Source organism: Macrobrachium rosenbergii, chromosome 13 (assembly GCF_040412425.1).
Source record: "Macrobrachium rosenbergii isolate ZJJX-2024 chromosome 13, ASM4041242v1, whole genome shotgun sequence".
Taxonomy (NCBI): Eukaryota; Metazoa; Arthropoda; class Malacostraca; order Decapoda; family Palaemonidae; genus Macrobrachium; species Macrobrachium rosenbergii.
Window position 1 is genome coordinate 50,499,769 of NC_089753.1, and position 24,341 is coordinate 50,524,109.

General features: G+C 39.3%; 1 protein-coding gene across 7 annotated transcripts in view; it reads right to left on the reverse strand.

Moving 5' to 3' along the window:
- LOC136845295 (kinase suppressor of Ras 1-like) overlaps window positions 1–24,341 on the reverse strand; it is a 73,031-nt gene that overhangs the window by 17,920 nt on the left and 30,770 nt on the right. For 4 of the 7 annotated variants that reach the window (XM_067115483.1, XM_067115486.1, XM_067115484.1 and 1 more), the window contains exons 5-7: window positions 19,772–19,922; window positions 16,249–16,445; window positions 949–1,095 (exon numbers count right to left, since the gene is read on the reverse strand). In XM_067115483.1, the coding sequence (XP_066971584.1) occupies window positions 949–1,095; window positions 16,249–16,445; window positions 19,772–19,922 (495 nt within the window). Of the gene's footprint in view, window positions 1–948; window positions 1,096–16,248; window positions 16,518–19,771; window positions 19,923–24,341 lie in introns of all 7 variants that reach the window. The other 3 variants (XM_067115481.1, XM_067115480.1, XM_067115482.1) reach the window with 1 other exon arrangement.

Genomic DNA, 24,341 nt, shown 5'->3' on the forward strand with positions numbered 1-24,341 from the left:
CCATGAATTAAAAAGTCAGGAAATGTTTTTTTGATGGCAAAGAATACAGCATTCAACTAGCTCACGGACTGACTTACTAGCAATAAAATGAACTTGGAACACATCATACAGTATTACTTTTGAAGTAGCCAATCAACTTTTCAGATGCTTTTAGAGTCTATCCTTCTGATAAAGGATTTTCTTATCCATGACACTCATAAAAATATGGTAATTTTAGCAAGTTATGCATGTCCTAGTATTTTTAAATTTTATTTTGTAAAATTACAACCACAGCTCACATAATATCATAACAGACAAGAACTAAAATCAGCAACAATCCCTGAGTATACTTATGGTAAAATATTTATGAGATGTACTAGGATGGGAAGATGAAGTACCTTTTAATGAATTTTAAATGTTCTTTCGAATATTTTTATGTAATGTACTTCACTTTGCAAAATTTACAATTACAGTTGACATACTATTGTAAAAGATAAGAATTAAACCAACAGCAATCCCTGAGTATATACTGTATATGGGCAAATATATTCCCCATGGCATTTCAAGTCACACTAATCTCCCTGTATCCTAAGCTGAGGTGTGTGTTGCCATATAATCATTTATGGCCCATTAAAGTGATTGGAATGTTTTCACACAAAATTCATTCACATATTGTGGTGCAAAATAACAATCATATGAGCTAAACTGGAGAGTTTCACATGCAATTATTGGGAATCAAAAGAGCCCTGCCGTCCCTTAGGGGTTAACAGACGAAGATGCACAAGGCACACTGCAGCATCCCCCTCCCCTCACTACGTTTTCCATTTTGCTCATTTCCCCTGCCATTTCGTTCAGATCTTTAAAATCCTGGCTCACTCAATTTCCATAGCAATGGTTTGAAACTTATAGAAGCCTACTACTATACTATACTCAAAAGATGTTCAAAAATTTAAACTCTTTTATACTAACCACTAAGAATCGGAATCTTGAGTTGGCAATAACCACAAGTAGCAGATTTAATAGTTTTGATGAAACGATGGTTCACATTATGGACCATAGAGCCCATGGATCCTGTTAGGGTAGGTGTGCGTGGGGACTTTGGAACACTCAGGGTACCTGTTAACAGAAAAACACATTACACTATCATGACATTTTAAAAGTAACATTCCTAAAATAGTTTAATGATATGCCTATGGTGCTTAAGACAAGTTCTGCTGTAATAAGGTGACATGCATTAACTCCAAAATCCTTGTTTTGAGAAAACTGCAAGTTAAAGATTTGAGTGCTAATAACTTTTTGCTACTTATATCTGCATTGTAATGGTTACGTTCGTCTCCTGCTCTTCTCATAGATACCAAATTTGTGAAGACTGCATTTTTGGAGTTAACCCTTAAACGCCGAGCCTCTATTTACAAAAACGTCTCCCGTATGCTGGTGGCGTTTGGGAGTTAAGCGCTGAAGCGGAAAAAAGTTTTTTCAAAAATCACAGCACGCTTTAGTTTTTAAGATTAAGAGTTCATTTTTTGGCTCCTTTTTTGTCATTGCCTGAAGTTTAGTATGCAATCATCAGAAATGAAAAAATATCATTATCATATATAAATATTGAAATATATGACAGCGCAAAAAAATTTTCATATATAATTTTATACAAATCACGCTGTGAGCAAAACGTTAAAGCTAACGGGTTATTTTTTTTTTTTCTTTGTATTGTACACTAAATTGTGATGATTTTGGTATATAACAAATTGTAAAACGATCAAAGCAACACAGAGAAAATATTATCACAAAATGATGCATGAATTTAACGCACGGACGTAAAAAATGTTTTTTCAAAAATTCACCATAAATCGAAATATTGTGCTAAAGACTTCCCGTTTGTTGAAAAATGAAGCTAATTGATTGAATATTACTAGACGTAAGTGTTTTAGCTTACAATTGCAGTTTTCGATCATTTCGGTCGAGTTAAAGTTGACCGAAAGTAGAATTTTTTCTATTTATCGTGATTTATATGAAAATATTTCAAAACTGATAAAAGCTACAACCATGAGTTATTGTCTGTTGTATTGTACATGAAATTGCACACATTTTCATATATAAAACTTTATGTAACGACTAATATAAAAAGCGGTGCAAACATTACGACAACGTGATTTAAAGAATTTCTGAGATGTTCGCAGAGTTACTGCACAGACGTAAGGAAAATGTTTTTTTCAAAAATTCACCATAAATCAAAATATTGTGCTAGAGACTTCCAATTTATTGCAAAATGAAGGTAAATGATTGAATATTACTAGAATGTAAGAGTTTTAGCTTACAATTGCGTTTTTCGACCATTTCGGTCGAGTTAAAGTTGACCGAAGGTTGAAATTTTGGCAGTTATCGTGATTTATGTGAAAATATTTCAAAACTGATAAAAGCTAAAACCATGAGCTATTTTCTGTTATATTCTACATGAAATTGCGCACATTTTCATATATAAAAGTTTATGTAACGACTAATGTAAAACGATGCAAACATTATGACAACGTGACGAAAGAATTTCTGAGATGTTCGGCCATTTTTTTTTTTTCAGAAATTCACCATAAATCGAAATATTGTGCTAGAGACTTCCAATTTGTTGCAAAATGAAGGTACATGATTGAATATTACTAGAATGTAAGAGTTTTAGCTTATAATTGCGTTTTTACCATTTCGGTCGAGTTAAATTTGACCGAAGGTTGAAATTTTGGCAGTTATCGTGATTTATATGAAAATATTTCAAAACTGATAAAAGCTATAACCATGAGTTATTTTCTGTTGTATTCTACATGAAATTGCACACATTTCCATATATAAAACTTTATGTAACGACTAATATAAAACGGTGCAAACATTACGACAACGTGACGAAAGAATTTCTGGCGCAGACGTAAGGAAAAAGAGTTTTAGCTTACAATTGCGTTTTTTTACCATTTCGGTCGAGTCAAAGTTGACCAAAGGTTGAAATTTTGGCAGTTATCGTGGTTTATATGAAAATATTTCCAAACTGATAAAAGCTACAACCATGGGTTGTATGTTGCTGTATTTTACATGAAATTGCGCACATTTTCATATATAAAACCTTATGTAACAGCTAATATAAAACAGTGCAAAACTTACAACAAAATGACGAAAGAATTTCTGAAATTTTTGGCAGAGTTACCGCGCGGGCGTAAGGAAAAAGTTTTTTCAAAAATTGACCATAAATCGAAATATTGTGCTAGAGACTTCCAATTTGTTGCAAAATGAAGGTAAATGATTGAATATTACTAGAATGTAAGAGTTTTAGCTTACAACTGCATTTTTCGACCATTTCGGTCGAGTCAAAGTTGACCAAAGGTTGAAATTTTTTGTAGTCGACATACGGTATGTCCACTTGGCAACCAACAGACAATTTTAGTCGACGTATGATACGTCCAGTCGGCGTTTAAGGGTTAATGTGTTCCGAGTTTCTGCAGCAGACTTTTAAGCTTGAATGAAAAACAAGAGATTTTTCAACAAAAAAAATTTTTTCATAATAAAATTTATTATTTGGGTAGGTGATAGCTTATATCTCCGTGCCATTCCAGAGGCTCAAAAGAATCTGCAGATAGAATTTAGACCTTCGTCTACATTCCAGAGAGAGACTGATACTGAGTTGAAGGGGCTTCAATCTCAACACCTTAAGGTGCTGATCATCAGCCAGATCTAATAGTACAACACATACCGAAGAAAGTATGGAACGATAACCTTGAATGTAGACAGTGAAAAAGTCTTGCTATATCTAAGAAACAGAGAAACTTTGATGCCTAAAAGGTTCCAGGTGCTGAAAATTCCTCAATAACGGCACCCTGAGCAATACACAGACCGCTGCTTTTGACGCAAGGACATGGCTGTTTTCCACTTGATTAAGGATAGAACCCATGATACCCTTGACAATCCCCTTATTGGGAGGAGACATTCGAGCATCTCCAAGCAGTCAAGTGTGAGATGCAGAAGTTAGTTGAAGTGCATGGAATCCTTTAGTTTGAATCGATTTCCCCTTAACAGAAGAATAAGAGACATCCACTGAGAGAGCTAGAAAGTTCGAAACTCATTTGCTCTGAGGCTACTAAGGCTCTACGCTAGTCACTACGCAAGTCTTGAACTTTAAATTTGCTTAATACTTCCTTAAAGTATATAGAGGAACACATCCACTGCTCAAGCCTGAGGGCCATCAAAGGATAATTGACTGTTTGTTTCTGTTCATCTGCATGCTAGTAAGTTTACATTTGAATGCTCCTCTAATCCCACAGCAACAGTCAACCTTGAGGATGTAATGGCCACTCTGTAGGTAGGTGTGTTCTTCTGAAGCCCCAATCACTAGAAATACTGTCCTTCTGCAGAATGAATTATCAAACCAATATCATGTTCATTTCAATCAAAGAAGCAAACTTTCCACTATGACTTTATTTCTGACCAGGGATAAACCTGCTAGGCATCTTCAATGGTCTTTCCACTGTCCCTGACATCTAGTAAGTTTTACCAGGTGTAGTGCTGACCATTATATGTTGTATGTAAGAGTAACGACACTAGTCAAAATTCTTTGTTTTGTGCTACATGACAGAGGTAAAAAAACACAACCTGGACATAGGTTTAAGAATAGAATGGTCAACTCTTAGTTACTGAGTCCCTCCTACAGAACCTGGTGACAATGATGGTCCTGGATTACTTACAAATTTAATGAACATTATCTCCAAGTTGTAATCTCTTATGCTGAGACTCTAATGTAATTGAGCCTGATTATTCTGACAAAATCCCCAATTGAGGGCATGTTTCCTAACAAAGAATGCCTTTACCACTTACGATGCTTCCTTCAGGGCTAAAATTCTTCAAGAAACAAGTGCCTATTCATCTTCTGACAGACAAGCCTGCAAATTTCAAGTAACATCCCCACATCACTAGATAAGAATGAGGAGTTAGGGAAGTCAACTGAAAATCATAATGCACAGAGACTGAGCCAGGTGAAGCAACAGATCCTTGGCCTTTGGAATACTGTTGACAGAGTTGGCCAACTTGAACCAGTGACTCAGTAGAAAAGATTTCTTGCTCCTAAAAATCAACACCATCCCACCTATGGGCAACATATCCTGTGAATACTTATAGAGGTGCTGTACACGAGCCCAAACAAACCGCCTTGAACAGCAACACCTCTGTAAATACACCTTGAAGAAACTTGCGTGACTGGGGATGTACTGGTATGAGAAAAATGTCTCCTGCACATCCACCAAAACATCTGATCGTTCTCACTTGGAAAGTCACTAAAACCATGCTGGAAAAACCAAAAAGCATGGGGACAGACACAAAAAGTTATTCAGTCTCAATGTGTCCCAGTGAATTACCACCTGGTCCATTTCAGTCTCCTTAATTTACAACATACTGAGGACTAAACCAGTGGAGGGTAACCTAAAAGGAATCATAACTCTCCTTCACTGCCTCCACCATGTAAGGTTCTGCTTCAAAGTCTCTCCAAGCATCCCAGGAGGCTTGGAATTGGCCATCTACCAGAACCATAAGGCCACACTTATCCCCGAAAGGTATAAAATGACATTTTTATGATAAAAATAAAGTTTATATATACATACTTACCAAGTAACTACATAGCTATTAGTTTCTAACTATCACAGCAGCTTAAATTTGAAATTTTGGTGTCGGTAACTCGACCCCACCCACTTTCAGGGAAGGATAGGTACAACACAACTGAAGAGCTTAATTCGTTTGTGCCCTATGTCCATGACGGGAGGAGGGAGGGCTCCGATCATGTGGTCACTTGGTAAGTATATATAAAACTTTATCATACAAATGTCATTTGGTAAGTATATATAAAACTTTATCATACAAATGTAATTTTTTTTTACAAGTAATTTACCAAGTAACTACATAGCTGAATCCCACACTGACAGGAGGTGGAATAGAAAAGTAGCTAGCATTGGTAAAAAGCTTGTTGTAACCTTACCTGGTCAGAGAGCTACAGCAGGAAGATACTATCTCTGGTCAGTGCTCATCTCGACCCTTAGTGGCGTGGCAGTACAGCCAGGTTGTTGCCTCTACTTCAGTGGGTGCTTTGCAGCTGAGGAGTATTCGATGACCGCCAAAGCATTACAATAAAAACAAAAGCCCTTGCCCTGGGAGCAGTACTGCAAAACAACCAGATAACCAAGTTACCCATACACCTTATAAAATCAATTAAGCATTACCCATCCATTAAAAAACACAGCGATTGGTGAGTACTCCATGTACACAGTAACGCCCCTCCCCCCACAGGCTTCCCAAAACCCAACAACCTGTATTCAAGGTGAGTGGATTGAGGAATGGAAGTAATACCTCCTATCCTTCTTCCCCAATACCATGCCAACCATGGATAGCGGAAATAAGGAATTGCAGTTCTTATATACTGTTTCAATATCACGCAGATAAAAATTCGCAAACACTGACTTGCACCTCCAGAAGGTGGATTACATGATCGTGAAGCAGGAAAAATTTCGCCTGAAAGCCAGCAAAGTAGCTACTGCCCTAATTTCGTGGGCTCTAACTTTACAAATGGGAAAATCCTCCTCTTGAGTCTTGAGGTTATACTAAAAAATTAAATCTCTCAAGAAAAACAGCAAAGCATTCTTGGATGAAGGATGTGCTAGGTCCTTGACCGAGCACCAGAGGTTAAGGGAAAGGCCTCTGATACTCTTAGTCCTCTCCAGGTAATGCTTTAATGCTCTTACTGGACAAAGAGCTCTCTATTAGTTGTCAGTCCCAGAATGTCCGTCAAACTCTTGATCATGAATGAACGGGGCCAGGGATGGAAGGCGTTTCATTCTTAGCTAGGAAACCCATAGTGAAGGAGCAGACTCCATCTCCTTGCACAAAACCCACCTTCTTGCTCAATGCCTAGTCCTCTTGACTGTAGCCAGGGCTACTAAAAAGAGGGCCTTCTTGGTAAGATCTCTAAGGGATAAAGATTGAAGAGGCTCAACGGGAGAGTCTGTAAGCCATTTTAAAACACATCTAAATTCCAAGACACCAAAGCTATCTTGCTTGTTTCAAAGTGTCTAATGATTTTATCACATCACTGATGTCCGTATCAGCAGATAAATCCAAGCCTCTTTGCCTAAACACCGAGTTTAGCATAACTCTGTAGCCCTTGATCGTAGGTGTAGCTAACCCTAGGAGGTCCTTAAGAAAAGCAGAAAGTCTGCTATTTGTGCTACAGAGGTAGAAGACGAGGAGACATCATGTCTTCTGCACCAGCTGTGGAAGATTGCCCACTTGGTCTGGTAAACCTCAGAGGAAGATTGGCACCTACACTTTGCAATCACTTCCACAGCTGGTCTCGAAAAGCCCTTCACTCTGACAAGCTTCCTGACAGTCTGAAGCCTATCAGAGCAAGAGCAGATAATCCTCAGTGGAACCGGTGAAAGTGTGGTTACTTGAGTGGATTTTGTTTCTGTGGCAGAAGTCTTGGGAAATCCACCAGTAGATCGAGGAGGCCTGGAAACCATTCCTTCTGAGGCCAAAAGGTAGCTACAAGGGTCATCGACATGTTGTCATGTGAGAGATACTTGTCAATGACATCTCTCACCATGCTGAACAGTGGGAAGGAGTATACATCCAGGTTCCACCAGTCCTGGAGCATTGCATCTGTTGCCCATGCGAGAGGGTCCGTGGCTGGTGAACAATACAAGGGAAGACGATGGTTCCTCGACATTGCCAACAGGTCTATCGACGGCTTTCCCCACCATTTCCACAGGTCAGTGCACACCTGCGGATTCAGTGTCTATTCCGTAGGTAGGACCTGTTTGCTGTGACTAAGTTTGTCTGCTAGGACGTTTAATTTGCCCTGGATAAAATGTGTGATGATCTTGGTGTGATTGTCCTGTGTCCACAGGAGGTGCTCCTTGGCTGCTTGGTAAAGAGAGGAGTGAGTCCCTCCCTGATTCTTTATGTACGCTAGGGTGGTTATATTGTCTGAGTGTACTATGGCTGTGCTGCTGAAAGTCACTGTTGCAAAATGCTGAAGAGCCAAGTGAATTGCCTTCAGCTCCTTCATGTTGATATGAAGTCTTCTTTTGGCATGTGACCACGTTCCTGACACTTCCGTGTCCTCTAGAAGGGGCCCCCAATCCAGATGCGGTGATTCTGAGTATAAGATGAGGTTGGGGCTCAGAGGATGTAGTGACTTCCCTTCCAAGAATCTTCCTTCCACAAGCCACCACCGAAGGTCCTCCTTGATCTTGGGTGTGATCAGGAATACAAACGAGTCCAGTAGGGTCTTCCTGTGTCTACTGGCCTTTAGGAAGAATTGCAAAACTCTCATGTGGAGTCTTCCTAAAGGCACGAACTTCTCTGATGACATTGTGCCCAGCAAACTCATCCACTCATTGGCTGAGCATGACGGGAGAGAGAGGAAGTTTCGAAATGTCCAGAGGCAGGATTGGACTCTCTTGTCGGAAAGAAAAGCCCCGAAAATTCAGAGTCGATCTTCATTCCCAAATAAAGAATCGCCTAATTGGGACTTGTTCAAGTTTATCAACAGGCCCAACTCTTGGGCTAGTCAAAGCGTCTTCCGAAGGTCCTCTGTGCATCTTGATTTTGAGGGGGAGCGTAAGAGTCAGTCGTCTAGATATAGACAAATGTTGATCCCTATGAGATGGAGCCACTCCCCTAGAGGGGCGAGAACCCCAGCAAAAACTTGAGGGGCTGTAGAGAGGCAGAAGCTCAGAGCCCGAAATTGGAAGACACTGTCCTGAGCATAAACTGCAGATACTTCCTGGAATCCAGGTGTATTGGAACATGGAAGTATGGATCCTGCATATCTATGGTTGCCATCCAATCCCCTGGCAGATGAAAGACAGGACTGAATGATTGGTTTCCATCTTGAATTTCACAGTTTGAACAATGAAATTCAGGGCACTGACGTTCAGGACATGTCTCCAACCTCCCGATAACTTTGGGACAACGAATAGATAATTGTAAAACCCTGGCGTGCTTATGTCTTCCACCACCTCTAAAGCTCTCTTTCTGAGCATAGACAAGACGTCCTGTGACAAGGCCGAAAACTTCTCCGAGCTTATGGAGTGGGCTGCCAGGTTGATGGGACAGGACACTAAGGGAGGTAGCTCCCTGAACAGAATGGATATCCCTCTCTGATGACTTTCAATATCCACGGTTCAACAGTCTGTCTTCCCACTTGCTCCAAATATGTAAGAGTCTGGTTCCCACGGAGGACAGGACAGGATCCTCACTTGCGAGAGGAGGGCTTGACTGAAGTTTTCTTGGCTGGTCGAACTGACCAAGGATTCATTCATGGACAGGGCTGGAACTTAGCTCTACCACCTAGAGAGGGCTGCTGCTGTAGTGGTGAGATTGTCCTTGAAGCAAAAGAAACCGAAGGAACACATCCTGACTCCTTAGGACGTTTGGTGGATTGCGCCAGCAGATCTTGTGCAGACTTCTTTTGCAATTCCGCTGCTACATGCTCTACTGTGGCACGGAGAAAGAGACTACAGCGGTCCAAAGGAGTGAAAAGGAGAGCAGACCTCTGGGATGGAGTGACTCCTTTTGTGGTAAATAAGCACCACTTCTCTCTCTTCTTGAGGACTCCCACCCAAATGAGGTCGCCAGCTCCTGGGGTCTGTTCCTAATTGCCTTATCTGCGCATGATCCCACTGGAAGCCTGGATCCCTTGGATCCCCTTGGGCACTCGGAATACACTGTCAACTCGGATCCCTCAGATCCCACTGGGCGCTCTGAACACTTCTTGGAAGCCCGTTTGGGCATCAAACACTGGAGCTCTGACACTGTAGGCAACGCATGACTGGGTTGTCCCTGTTTGGGACTCTGCTCCCAATCTCTGGTCTGCTTTCACGGAATCGTTCAATGGCCTGGATGCACTTGTGAAGTGCCACTTGCGCCTCTTACTCGCACTGCACTTGGATCGATCGGATCCTAAATCCGAATCACTACAGAAAAGGGCATGTACACCAAGATGGACGCCTTTCCAGTGGCTGTCCACCGAGTCCTGGGATCCTCGTACAACAGGCTCGGCTGATGGGGCAACTACCTGTGGGCAAACCCCACCGACCTCGCTTGGACTTACGGTTTGCCTCTTCCTAGGTTTAGGGGAGTTTGACAGGGACCTCTGACACTACATTTGCACCATGATCACTGACTGTTAGGAACAATCGTTTGTCGATTGTTCCTTGGTGGATTGTTGACTCCTTTTGTTTTCTTGTTTTTCTTGTTGGCGAGTTAACGTGTGGTGGATGGTGTCAGACTTCACCAGTCAGGTCCAGGACAGCAGTGGGTCGGCAGCAGAGCAGCGGAGAGCATTCTTTTGATCGCGATGGATGTCATATCGACTCTGAAGTGGGAGTCCAGTCTTGTGGAACTGTGTCTGAGGGCGTGATGGTTGCTGTATCAGCTCTGTTTAGTTGTCCTGCAGTTTTAATGTTTATGCTGTTTGTTTTTTTTATCTACTGTTGCTAGTGTTATTTATGATATTCTGCTGCCTGTGTATTGTTATGATTCTTTTGAATTTAATTATGTGAATTTTATGTTGCTGTCTTGTGTTAGTTTTTTTTGATTTGGTCATTTTAAGTTTTTTTTCTCTTCTGGACCTGACTCACTTGTAAATTTTGTAAATAAACTAATATTAAGGTAACTTTTTGTGTTTGTTCTGCTCCTCCCACCTTTGTTTGTCACCTCTCGTCAGTCATTTCAGCCCAATTGCTTGTTTATTTTAAAGAACCTGTCGATCTCGAGGGGCGAGATCGTAACGTTGGCGACCTTAGGCCAGGGTTGGTTCTGTTTTGGCTGGCGGGGGTGTGGCAGCATCGGGGGAGTATTTTGTTTGTAAAAAAAAAAAATTTTATTTAAATTTTTTTTTGTTAGGTGGGGAGGTGTTAGGAACAATCGTTTGTCGATTGTTCCCTTGGTGGATTGTTGACTCCTTTTGTTTTTCTTGTTTTTCTTGTTGGCGAGTTGACGTGTGGTGGATGGTGTCAGACTTCGCCAGTCAGGTCCAGGACAGCAGTGGGTCACGGCAGCAGAGCAGCGGAGAGCATTCTTTTGATCACGATGGTTGTCGTATCGACTCTGTCGTGGGAGTCCAGTCTTGTGGAACTGTGTCTGAGGACGTGATGGTTGCTGTATCAGCTCTGTTTAGTTGTCCTGCAGTTTTAATGTTTATGCTGTTTGTTTTTTTATCTACTGTTGCTAGTGTTATTTATGATATTCTGCTGCCTGTGTATTGTTATGATTCTTTTGAATTTAATTATGTGAATTTTATGTTGCTGTCTCGTGTTAGTTTTTTTTTATTTGGTCATTTTAAGTTTTTTTTCTCTTCTGGACCTGACTCACTTGTAAATTTTGTAAATAAACTAATATTAAGGTAACTTTTGTATTTGTTCTGCTCCTCCCAGGTTTTTGTTTGTCACCTCTCGTCAGTCATTTCAGCCCAATTGCTTGTTTATTTTAAAGAACCTGTCGATCTCAAGGGGCGAGATCGTAACACTGACATTTATCCATAAGACCTTACTGAAGCCCCTATTTGAGCTACAGTATTAACTAAGACACCAAACTTAATCTACCCTGGCTTTCAGACTGGCAATGGCATTGGGTTCCGAAGGTTGGGAGTTGGGTAACGGAGTTGCATGAAAAGTTGGGGGATTGGTGATAAGGGACAAGGCAGTCATAGATGTAGAAAGGGCAGGTAAAGCAGGTGAATCTTGGCTAACAGAACCCTTAGCTTCGGCTCTAGCAGCCGCCTTTCTCCGTCTACTTCTTTCGACTTTGTCTAAATAATTAGTCAAAGTCTTCCACATTCCCTAATCCAACTCTGCATTCCTCACAAGTTAGGTTGGAAGAGCAAATTTGTCCCCTACAATGACTACAAATGGTGTGGGAGTCATATTTGACTGACATGAGTCTGGTATTGCAGCCATTGCTGCAAAACCAGATTCTAGAAGAACCAGTGTCAGACATATTAAGTCACAATCAGGAAAAGTCCAAGCTAAATAAGCTAATCTAATTAGCGTTTCACCAAGGGCGATGAGAATCAAAACCATCCCGTGATACAATATCCGAAATTCAAACCAAAAGCTGCTCCAACAACCAATGATCGGTTGTTGACCAGCAGAAATGAATTGAGCTCTTCAGCTGTGTTGTACCTATCCTTCCCCGAAAGTGGGCGGGGTCGAGTTACTGACACCAATACAACAGAATGCTCCCGCGAATTTCAAATTTAAGCTGCCGCGATAGTTAGAAACTAATAGCTATGTAGTTACTTGGCAAGTTACATATATAAAAACAAGACTTGTATCAACACAGGAGCATATGTGTTCTCACTTCTTCCAAACTGAGTTAGTATAAGCATGAGGACATTAGCCTGCAGCATCAGAAGAGTTAAAAATTAACACTTCCTTGGCAAACTCCTCCTGGTGTCAAAAACCCTTAAAGCTGGCTTCACAAACTCCATAAGCTGATGCCAAAAACACACTAAGCTGTCGTTTCAACCTCTCTAAGCTGATGCAGAGAAGAGGCAATATACTGAACAAAAGTTAAATGAAAGATAAATACTTCAACTATCTAAACTGAGACTCCATTTCAGCATGTCCAAAGCAACTGTCAGTCTCGAATTTGTCTCTTCACAGTAAAGAGAAAAGAAACCTAACCTTCTACTGAAGACGGTTTAAGCGCTGATTAAACACCTGTATCGCAAGAGATGGTGCTCCACAACTTTATAAAACACCAGAAGACATGCCCTGGCAGACCTAAAGGGAGCTTTGTTCTCCTGAGTAAGAGAAAACTTACGAAACACACTCTGATTGAAGGACAAAGCTTGGTTTCTCTTCTCCAAATACTGAAAGGGCGCCAAAATACTCGAAGACATGCAAGACCTATTCTCTATGTGGCCTCTTTCCTCAACTAAATGAGGTTACAAAGAAGCACAATGCTCCAGCAAATGCCAGTCGAACTGGAGATCCTCCGATTCAAACTCTTCTGCCAGAGGGCGACAGGAGGAGACAGCTGGCGGCGGCAGGAAGCAACACCTGGCGACAGCAAGCGACACCTGACGACAACAGCCAAGTACCTGCATCACACCCACAACTCAATGAAAGGCAGACAGTCTGACGCGACTCAGCTGAGTCCACACAAGTCAGCTAAAGAAAACGAGGCGCCAAAGGAAAATGGGAAATGTTGTAAAGAGGAGTTACGATGACTCTCCCGCCTCTTTCGAAAGCAAGTCAATACAGTTAAGAGCATTCCCATGCGACACATTCTTAGAAAGCTATGTAGCTAGAATAATATCTAGCTTGGAAACAACAGAAGATACTGTAACCATGGTACATTTGGAAAGAAAAACATTAATCAATGCATAAGTAAGAAATCTGCCAATAGCCGTAGAAAAAGCATGTAAAGAACAAGTGCATTTTGAAGGAGAAAGAGGAATACGCTAGCCGACAAGAATTTAGAATGAGCAAAAGCTGGAGAGACTAGTTAATCAACTGAGTTGACATGACATCATAATATGTAAAACTTACTAGACATTATTTTTAATAAAACTGTCTGTACCTATAATGAGGGTAAGTCAAAAAGTTCCAGGAAAAATTCAATTACTCAATTCAAACATCATTTTTCTACATAGATCTAACTCTATACACTTTTCAAGCGCTGTTTCCACCTCTGCAACCCTTCTTTGTAGAAATTTGGGGCCTTTCTATTAAACCATGTTGAAACTGCATGTTTAGCAGCATCCAAAGAACGGACTCCTCTTAAGTGTTCCTTGAGTTTTGAGAACAGGAAAAAATCTTCAGGACTATGAGGAAAGAAAAATTTCTGTAGGACTTCTCTTGCAACCCTTGATGAATGTGCTGGAGCGTTATCATGATGGAACAAAATTCTGCGGTGCAATCGGCGTTTTTAGCCAATGCAAGTTTTTGCTAAACACCTTTGTAGTAGTTCCCAGTGATTGTTTTTGTCCTTCAAGGAAATCAATCAAAATCACTCCTTTGGAGTCCCAAAACACTGTTGCCATAACCTTCTGGGCAATCTCGCCACTTTGAACTTCACTGGTGCAGCTGAACCTCTTGGTAACCATTGCTTTGATTGAATTTTACTTTCTGGGTCATATTGATGGATCAAGTTTCATCTCCAGTAACAATCGGTCAAAAACTCTGATCCATTTGATTCAAACCGTTAAAACTGAGAAAGTTCAGCTCTTTGATGCAGTTGGTCTTGACATAACGCTTTTGGGATAACGTGCTGAAAGTTTACTCAAACAAGATTTTCATTTTTGAAAATGCGGAACCATGGGAATCCCAGTTTCATTAGCTATCTATCGATAGTAATCCGAGATCTTCACACTAGATTCTGCACCAAAGCCACAAATTTTTGCAGTCGATGGTCTTCCCTCTCTTGGGTTGTCTTTGAGTCCTCCCGACCATCCTTAAATCGCTTTATCCAATCATAAACAACTGATTTAGATTGAAGAATCTCCATAAACTTGTTGCAAAGCTTCAATAATTTTCCTGGTTTCCAATCAAGCTTGGTCAGGAACTTGATGTTAGCTCTCATCTCAAAATTTTTATTTTCCATGGGTTCAAGAAGTTACTTTTCTGAAGCAGATGTTAACACCACGGTAGCAAGAGGATGACTGAGGTAACAAGTCTATATGGATCACTACATCACAGATAATTGTTTACCAAGTATTTGGGTTTTTCATTCCTGTGCAAATACATCATTCAACAATTTTTCCTGGAACTTTTTGACTTACCCTCGTATAATCATAGTCCTATCGGTGCTAACAACCCCATACTAGGTGCCAACGACGGCAGAAGTCATATACGTAGCAAAGATCAACGTTTACCAAAATGATCTTTCGGATAAGGCATTATACAAGACTATGAGCGTGAAAAACGGAGAGGCAGGTGACAGAGGGCACAGAACCAAGAACCACATTGCCCCGAGAACTGACCCGGTTCCCTGGCAGCGGACTCTTCCAACTGTTGCAGAGCAGCCCTAGGCTCAGGCTACGGAAGGGCAAGGGCACCGACACCTTACCTCTTATAAGGGAACGCGAAAATGACTGTACACTATGAAGGGACCCAGACCTATTCCCTAACCAATTCAGACAAACCTTGTATTGACCAATATAAGGTTTACGCCCTGTTCTAAATTCTCAATACGCTTTTCCTGAACCCAAAGGGGAGAGGAAGGCGGAGCTAAAGAGGAAGCCTCAGTACTAACTAAAGTATTAGCAAAGGAAAAGCCTAGACTGAGCTTGGATAACTACAGACGAAGTACCTGGAGGGGGAGAGAGAAATGACAGGTTGATAACCTGACCTAACTAATTGCTTTCACAACCTATCTGCTTCCCTTCTATTCCTATACTAACGAACTTAAGCAGAAAGTCCATTGAAAATCCCTAATTCCTCACATCTATTTTCAAGATCACACTTTATACCACTGCAGCCAGCATAAATAAGTGTATCTCCTAGAAAATCAACACCCTGCTAACACAGTAATCATTCTTTCAGAACCTAATGTTCTTAGCTTTGATTCAATCGGAAACATCCTGGGAAAAATAAATGTACCATACCGTGATAGCAGCAAAGAGCCATGAAAAACCAACAAGCGCCTATACACAATAGCAGTAAGGAGAATCCTAACGAGCTAAAATATTCGAAACACACCTGTGGAGAACAGGTGTACTAGACAGTCATCTGGGCAGCCAGCCGATCTTTTGTTTGAATGCTGACTCCCCTATCAGTGTGGAGATATAAACTAACTTTAACAGTAGGTATAATATTCGTCCCAAATAATTTTATTACTACAAGGCCATTAATATCACCTTGACCCCTTGGACAAGAAATACCAAGATACCCCAACTCAGCATTCCAACCTGAGATACATAAACTGTGTACACCTATTCTCAGCCTAATAATCCTATTCACTGCTTTCTGTATTCTCTCTCTAAAGGAAGTCCTTTCTGTGATTTGTACTGCCTGAATTTCCCTTGTATACATTATGCCAAACTAAAAATTTGAAAGTGCATTCAGTATTAAGGGTCTGTTAACGAACAAATTTGAATATTCCTTTTTGCTAACCTAACTACTATTGTGAAACTGTTACCCAATGAGCTATTTAAATACTGAATTACTCTACTAAGTCTCAATATAAATAGTAACCTACTGTATATTAAAAAAAATTAACACAACTGATGGTACACCAAAGACTTACTTCTATTTAAGTTTTCATCTTCAACAGTTTCAACATAGTGAGGCGACTTAATAGGGCTTGCAAGAGTTGATGGTGCCGGTGAATTCTGCGCAGTTCGGTGTTCCCGTACATCAGTTCGGCTCCTGCTTGTGCTCTCGTTCCTTTTGGTTGTTCCATCGGTTGAAGCCGATGCCTCTGACTCGGAGTGGAGACGTGTCCTGGAAGATACCAGTTGCTCCATACTACCCCCAAGCCAAAAGTTATTTAACTTACGTCTTAACAAAATTTGACTATAATCAGTGTATTGCAAAAGAAAGTGAATTAATATACATTGCATTGATGTATAACAAGTTTTCAAATAAACAAGGAATGGGTTTTTAAATCAAACAAAAAACAAAACAATAATCATATCAAGAATAATCCATGAAGACGTGACGTGGCATTTTTGTTGCAGATGTTGTTCGGGCAGGAATGGCAGATACGTGAACACGTCCAGCAGAAATGTAATACACACACAGGGAGGCAGGCAGTTGGCAACAGCAGTCAGCATAACAAAAACAAGGCAAAACAAAACTAAACTACTAAAAATATTTGTAAAATGGAACTTATCATAAAGTCTGTGAATCCACAGGATACTAAAGCAACAAAGATACCACAAAAAACTTGTAAAGTACAACTATACAAAAATGTTTGCTTTGGTTACTGATGTATGCAAAAATCACCAACCTTGTCTATAAAGGTAGTTGGTAAAGAAAACTGAGAAATGATTAAGGTGCCAGAGATTTCTGAAGTTCTAGTAAGTTCTACTTACAGAAATGAGTGTTTTGTATAAGGTGAACACTAAGTTTAGGGAAAAATCAACAACTCTCATCAGTAACTTTTAGCTACAGAATCATAACCATGCAAATTCTTTTTATATGCTGTGTCAAAACAATTACTTTCAACACAGGTTATCAACAATACTATTAATGCAGACCACTGAAAAAAAGTGGAAAAACTACTAATGATTATTGCAATATCAGAGTAAAGATTTTCCTCAACTACAGGTACTTCAAATATAAGTGACAAAGCAAATATGCAAATAAACTAATATATATATCAAATAAAAATTAACACAGTAACAAATGAAATTAGCAATGCCACCTTTTATTCAACTCAAATGTTTATAAAGGTATTATCACCATACCCTACATGTGAGTTCATGTGTTAGCTAGTTAGTACATTACATACAATTCAGTGGATGCAATTCCATACATCAAAATGCTGAACGATTTAACAATATTGTGTTATCCATTAATATTTGCATTTAAGTCACCAACATCAAAATTAAGAAATTAAGAAATGTCATTTAATTTGAGCAAAACTGATCATATCCGGGAATAGAAACAGACTGATAAGTAACAGCAACAGCCACTTGTCCATTAGCAACTGAATCAAAGAAAATGCAAGTATCCCAAACCTAGGATGACTGAGCCAAGGGGTGTCTTTCCAAACACGTCATCCACAAAGAGAAAATTATGCTTTGTGACTGTGGCTGAGACAGGATAAAGCTCAACAGGAAATCTGACACAAAAATGGAGCTGGGTAATGCGACTAAAACAATCAGAAGGTGTCAGCAAACAGAATCAAAGAGAGGTCAGCAAAAACCTCTACAATAAGGCATACCAAAAGGCAGCAGGAGCAGTATACAGTACAAGATAACATCACAAAAGGATGGTGGAATCAATATGAGGAAAAAGCCACTTGAAGAGAAGAGGAGAGCTCCAGTAAGTAGTAAGACAGAAAGCAGCTGCAGCATGGATGAAATGGAGAAAGATCAACAGACTAGCAGTAATGTCCCATCAATAGAGACAGCAGACTTCTCATGGGTACATAAGCCTGTCCTATCAAATGCAGCAGAAACATGGGGTGACAATGAAAATGGAGATTTTGAAAAGGTGTGACCACACAATATCAAGATTCTTTCACAGCACGGAGGGAAGATCATATTACAATTAAGGAATTAATGCAGAGATGTGACTTCAAAGAACTGGAACATAAAAAAAGGCAGATCTCAAAGATTTTGATGGTTTGGACAAGTGATGAGAAGGGATGAGACAAAATGCTGTGAAGAGCAGTAGATATGGAAGTAGCAGTAGGACTAAGATCTGTAGAAATGCTGGGAATAGTGATAAAGATGAATACCTAGACCTGATGGGAGTTCAAGGAGAAAGAGTACAGGACAGAAGAGGGTGGAGGACACTCATTTCTAGTTTAACTTCATAAGGGGAAAAGCTTACATACAAATGCTTATGGTGATGATGATGATGATGATTAAATTGCATTGGCTCTATGATATATATGATTCTGAAAATAAAATTTTCACATGGAAATATGGTTTCTTGTTTTCCAGCTTTTTTTTGGTGGGGGGGGGGACTTGCAAAAAAACCTGAACATATTGACTGTGGTTACATAGCTTACATTTATATATACAGTATCTTAAAAGTTGTGTAAGCACCTACTGTATTATGCTATATACAGCTAAAATTTGCATACCTAAAGCAGAGATGATCAAGAAGCAATTGCAATATCCAGACTTGCATTATATACAGTAACTTCGATGCATCATTCCCAAACATTGTACACGTAGGCTAAGCAGGGCTTAATTGTGGTTAAATTCAGGAAGCTTCCTGAATTTTATTTAGCACCTAAATTTCATGGCTTATTGCACATACAAGAAACATCTGGACAGCAAAAGCATAACCAATACATTAAACTGCAATATTGCAGAGTTTGGTTTAAGGCCTCAAATAACAAGAAGCAAAGGAAAAAGCCTTCAAAGCCTGACTTCCTTGGTTATTCAGTCCTTTCCCATATCTATCAAGAAACACTGACCAGTTAATGACAGAGAAGTTTTTGATAAATTTTCATGAAAGCATAACTTTGATCTTTATTTCCCATTAAATAGTAGGACTAGCTACATGCAAGTTTCTAAACTTAAAGTCAGAGGCAGACTAACAATAGCAAATAGAAGAACTTAAAAATCCCTTTTTGGATGACTTTTGGGTTACTATCTCCAACTAATAACAGCGTACTAAAAATTATAATTTCAGCAGTATTTCAAACACTGATCAAAATTTTTATGCAAAATTTTTATGCAAAACTAATGAAATACAGAATTACACATGCTCAGTCACTAACACATGCAAATCTCAACTTATTTTTTGTCTTATATCAACATGCACAGTTACTGAACTCACAAATGCAATATCCCATGACTGTCTCATTATCTTAATACATAATAGCTAACTTGTCCTTCTCACCCATGTATTGACTACACATTCATCAATAGACCATAAAATGAACTTCTTGGATAGGAGTGACCATGTAACATTGCACAAAAGGCTCTTACATTTCAACATAAAAATTTACAATTAGTACATTATTTTACCAAGACAAAAGATTCTGATTCAGTAAAACTTTAAAAAATCATGACATTCATTCACCTACGTGAGTAGCAACTGAGGCTGCTGATAGCAGTTATGTGTATTAACACAAAACATACCTAAGAGTTGAGGAGGGCTGCTCATATCCTTCAGGTCTTGGAGCAAGCTGTGACTCGTGGGACGTAGATCGACCTAGTGACGGCTGTGGGTTCAACAAACCGGTCTGATATTTCTTACCAGGTGGCGGAGTTGTAGGAAATCTTTTGTCACCTGCATAAAAGATATATTGTCATTTCAATGCATGATAACATTGTCATTTAACAACAAATTTCAACAATTTACATAAAATCCTAATCATAACCTTAACAGTAACCTAAAAGAAATTTACTGTGGACACATCTCCACGAAATGGCAGTAGGAAGATCCAAATCTTAAATGGCTAACATATATACCAGTATGAACTCATTTTCAACTATCTAGCAAATTTCTTCATCATTAAACCAACTACAGTTCAACCTCTTAAATCCGGGAACCTTGGCACCAGGCCACAGCCGGACCACAGAAAGTCCCAAAATATAGAATACTCCTCTAAAAATGAAGCCCCTATGAAAACATAGTCTAGCCTAGTTGCTGACTTAGCCTACAACTTGGCTACATTCTGATACCACTTTTTATCATTTTATTACTTGTATATTTTCACTTTATCATTTTAACACATATTTAATATCTTTGGACTCTTTGTTCATACTGTATAATTTTCCTTAAAATAGTGTACTTTATACAACACATTTAGCCAACATTCCCGATTTAGACTAACCATTAAGTCAACTAAACTTTTCTGAGAATCTGCAGAATATTATCGGTGACTTTCATCTACATTTACTATCTTCATAATTATTGTTATTAGTTTCCTTGCCATCTATTTTGATTGTACATGGTAATGAGATGACAAAAATAAAGAATGAATTTCAGTGATCACTCAGAGTATTTGAACGTTGCCATCAAAAAAGTAAACAAAGCACAATGCCATCTATTGAGGAAAATGAGCAGTAAACATTCGCTAACTAAAGGGGAAGGATAGAAAACCTTTTCTAGCATAGATATAGATTTATACTTGCGTTTCTTACCTCTAGCATCATCTGATCTCATGGGTGGCATATCAAATGGGTGAATAAACAGCTACAGTATATGAAAGATATAATCAAAACCGTATCACCTACACACACTGGTGCTGTAGCAGCCAACAGCAGCAGTGTGTGTAGGTGATCGGTCTCAACCATTTCTTTTTTATAGCTGTATACTTACTCATTTGATATGCCACCCACAAGATCAGATGATGTTGAAACTTCAATAAGAGAGATTGTACTTTTCCGCAAGCTGTGGTATAGTTGTGTCTTCCTTATTTACATAAAGTGAAAATGCTTATTATGTGGAAGAAAGATGTTATTTTTTGTTGTGTGTGTTTAGCTGTGAAAAGCATTGTTTGGTTATTTCATATACCAGATCATAAGTATAGAGTAACTGCCCATAGTCACATTCTCACGATTCACGGATTTCTCTAAGGAACATATATATACATTATTTGCTGAAAATTTGCTTATTTGTGGTATTTTTCACAGAGAAATATTCACTAATTACTGTATTTTCATATAAATTTCATGACTAAATGCACTTGTTGTGATAAAAATAATAAAATACTCAGGTATAAGCATTTTTTGAGGGGTTTTCCTTGTTTGAACTATCAAAATAGGCAGTCCTAAGTGTTTTTAGAGGGGTTTTAAGTATTCGCGAGGGGGTTTGGTATGCATCCCCCGCAAATATGGGGAGGTTTACTGTACATGTAATAGTGCTTAAGTATCAGTCGTCGGTTGTTTGTTGGTTTGGTTGTTAGTCGAATGTTTATTGTTGGTCAACAATGGTCATGAAAGTCAATCTTACTACAGCTCTGATGCAGCGTAGTTGTACCTAAGAATGACTCGGGAGATTCAGCCATAGTTGTCGGTGCCTTCAAATTCACTAAGGCAGTCCCCAGTTATTGGCAGGGGGCTCCATTCTGATGGCATGACGATAAGCGAAAACCACGATAACTGTCGGTTGTCAGCGCCTCTTGTCAGGTATGTATCGGCGCTGAAAATTGCTGATTTTCATTGCTAGACAAGTGCCGAAAAACGGGATCGCCAATAACCGACCTTGCCGATAACTGGGGACTGCCTGTATTCCCTTTCATTTAAAGACCTTTAAAGGAGATTTCCTTTAGTAAGGTATGCATACTGTAGGATAAGGAGAATTTCTTGGAGTGTTCTTGAAATGAGGGTTACGAAGTAGAGATTGCGCTCACGCCAATCTCAATGACAATTCAGGCTAAGGATGCTGGCTACGTCAACTGAAATAACATTAAAATACTCAGGTATAAGCATTTTCAGAGGGGTTTTTTTTCTTGTTTGAACTATCAAAATAGGCAGTTCTAAGTGTTTTTAGAGGGGTTTTAAATATTCGCAGATTTTAGCTATTCGTGGGGGGTGTGGTACGCATCGCCGGCGAACACGGGGGTTTACTGTACATGTAATGCTTAAGTATCAATCGTCAGTTGTTTGTTGGTTCGGTTGTTAGTCGAATGTTTATTGTTGGTCAACAACGGTCATGAAAGTCAATCTCGCTACAGCCCTGATGCAGTGTAGTTGTACCTAAGAATGACTCAGGAAATTCAGCCATAGTTGTCAGTGCCTTCAAATTCACTAAGTAAGGCAGTCAGTCCCCAGTTATTGGCGGGGTTCCATTCCAATGGCATGACAATAAGCGATAACTGCTGATAACTGTCGGTTATCAGCGCCTCTGTTAGGTATGTATCGGCGCATATTGGCGCCAAAAATTGCAGATTTTCGTCGCTAGACAAGTGCCGAAAAACTAGATCACCAATAACCGAGCCTGCCGATAACTGGGGATTGCCAGTATTCCCTTTCATTTAAAGATCTTTCAAGGAGATTTCCTTTAGTAAGGTAGGCATACTGTAGGATAAGGAGAATTCCTTGGAGTGTTCTTGAAATGAGGGTTACGAAGTAGAGATTGTGCTCACGCCAATCTCAATAACGATTCAAGCTAAGGATGCTGACTACGTCAACTGAAATAACAGTAAATTTGTACCATTTATGTCTTTGAAAATATACACAACGCAATATGGTTTTGATTGTGGGTTAGAATAATATAGCTAAAGTAACCAGGGTGTCATAGTACAAAACTTAGGCTACAATTAGCTTAGTACATTTCAAACCGTTTAAGCTATACGATCACTTTCAATTTGAAATGCTATACTTATTCTGAACGAGTCGCAATAAATTGGTGCCATGATCAGGATCACAGTGATTGGTTGTTACAGCAGTGATTTGTGTAGTTAGTGTTTATGAAATTTTAAGAATTGTTGTGTTACTTGGCGATAAAGATAAAAACGTGACTGGTGGCAGCCATTTTAGAATTAGTCACGTGTTAGCCTAACCTGAAGTGGATAAGTAGTAGGATTAACTTGGTTAATAATTGCCTGGCCTAAATGAAGCCTGATCTTTTGATAGTAACTCGGTAGGAATTTTAACCTTCCTTTCTATTTTTAAGTACAGTATAATGTTTTTTTAATAAAGTTGAGAAAATGGCTACAGCCTATCCAGACGTATTCCACATAGAGCAGAAGGTTGCTGTGGTAAGACACTCTCATGTAAAACATCCAAGTCATTTTATAACAGGATGCTGTAGTAAAGGTGACGTAAGGGTAAAGCAGCCCCTATATTATGGCAATTTTGGGAAATCAGGGGCAGTGTGTGATAACTTACAGGATCCTGTACTAGTGACCAGACTGATAGTATTTGCCCCAGACATCGTTATCGTGTACATCGGAGGGAACGATATTGATTTAAATGATGATAATCCAGAATTGATAAGCAAGGTCAAAAATGGTATTTTCATAATAAAGTTAAGTTTCATATGTACTTACCAAGTAAATACATAGCTATACTTTCCACTCAGGTGGCAGTTCAAAATTTGAAGTTCACGGTAGCGATTTGTTCATTTATAGTGTAAGTAACTACCCCGCCCTCTATCAGGGAACAATAGGTACAACGTTAACAGTGATCGTCACAACTTTTGTGCTTATGTCCATCACAGGGGAGGGGAGGGAAGGAGGGATGGCTCGAATCTTGTAATTACTTGGTAAGTATATATGAAACAATTTTACTATGAAAATATCATTTTAATATACAGTACACCCCCCGGATTCACGTTCTCACGATTCGCGGATTCAAGTATTCACGGATTTCTCTTCGGAACGTATCTACCAATTATTTGCAGAAAATTCGCCAATTCGCGGTATTTTTTCACTGAGAAATATTCACTAAATACTGGATTTTCATCTCATTTTCATGACTAAATGCACTTTTTGTGATAAAGCTATTAAAATACTCAGGTACTGCTTGAGTTACGATAATTCACCTTACGATAATTCAAATTTGCAATGGGGTAAGCAATTAATACTGATACTGTACCACAATATTATTTGTAAAATATTTTAAAATTTCGCGTGGGCACAGGCAGCAGTGTTATCAGGCATGAGAGAGACCAAATTACAATAGACAACTTTTCCTCCATCTCTTTACCCCATCTTCTAGTTAAAAAAGTACAAGAGAATGATAAAAGTATTGTTAGTAA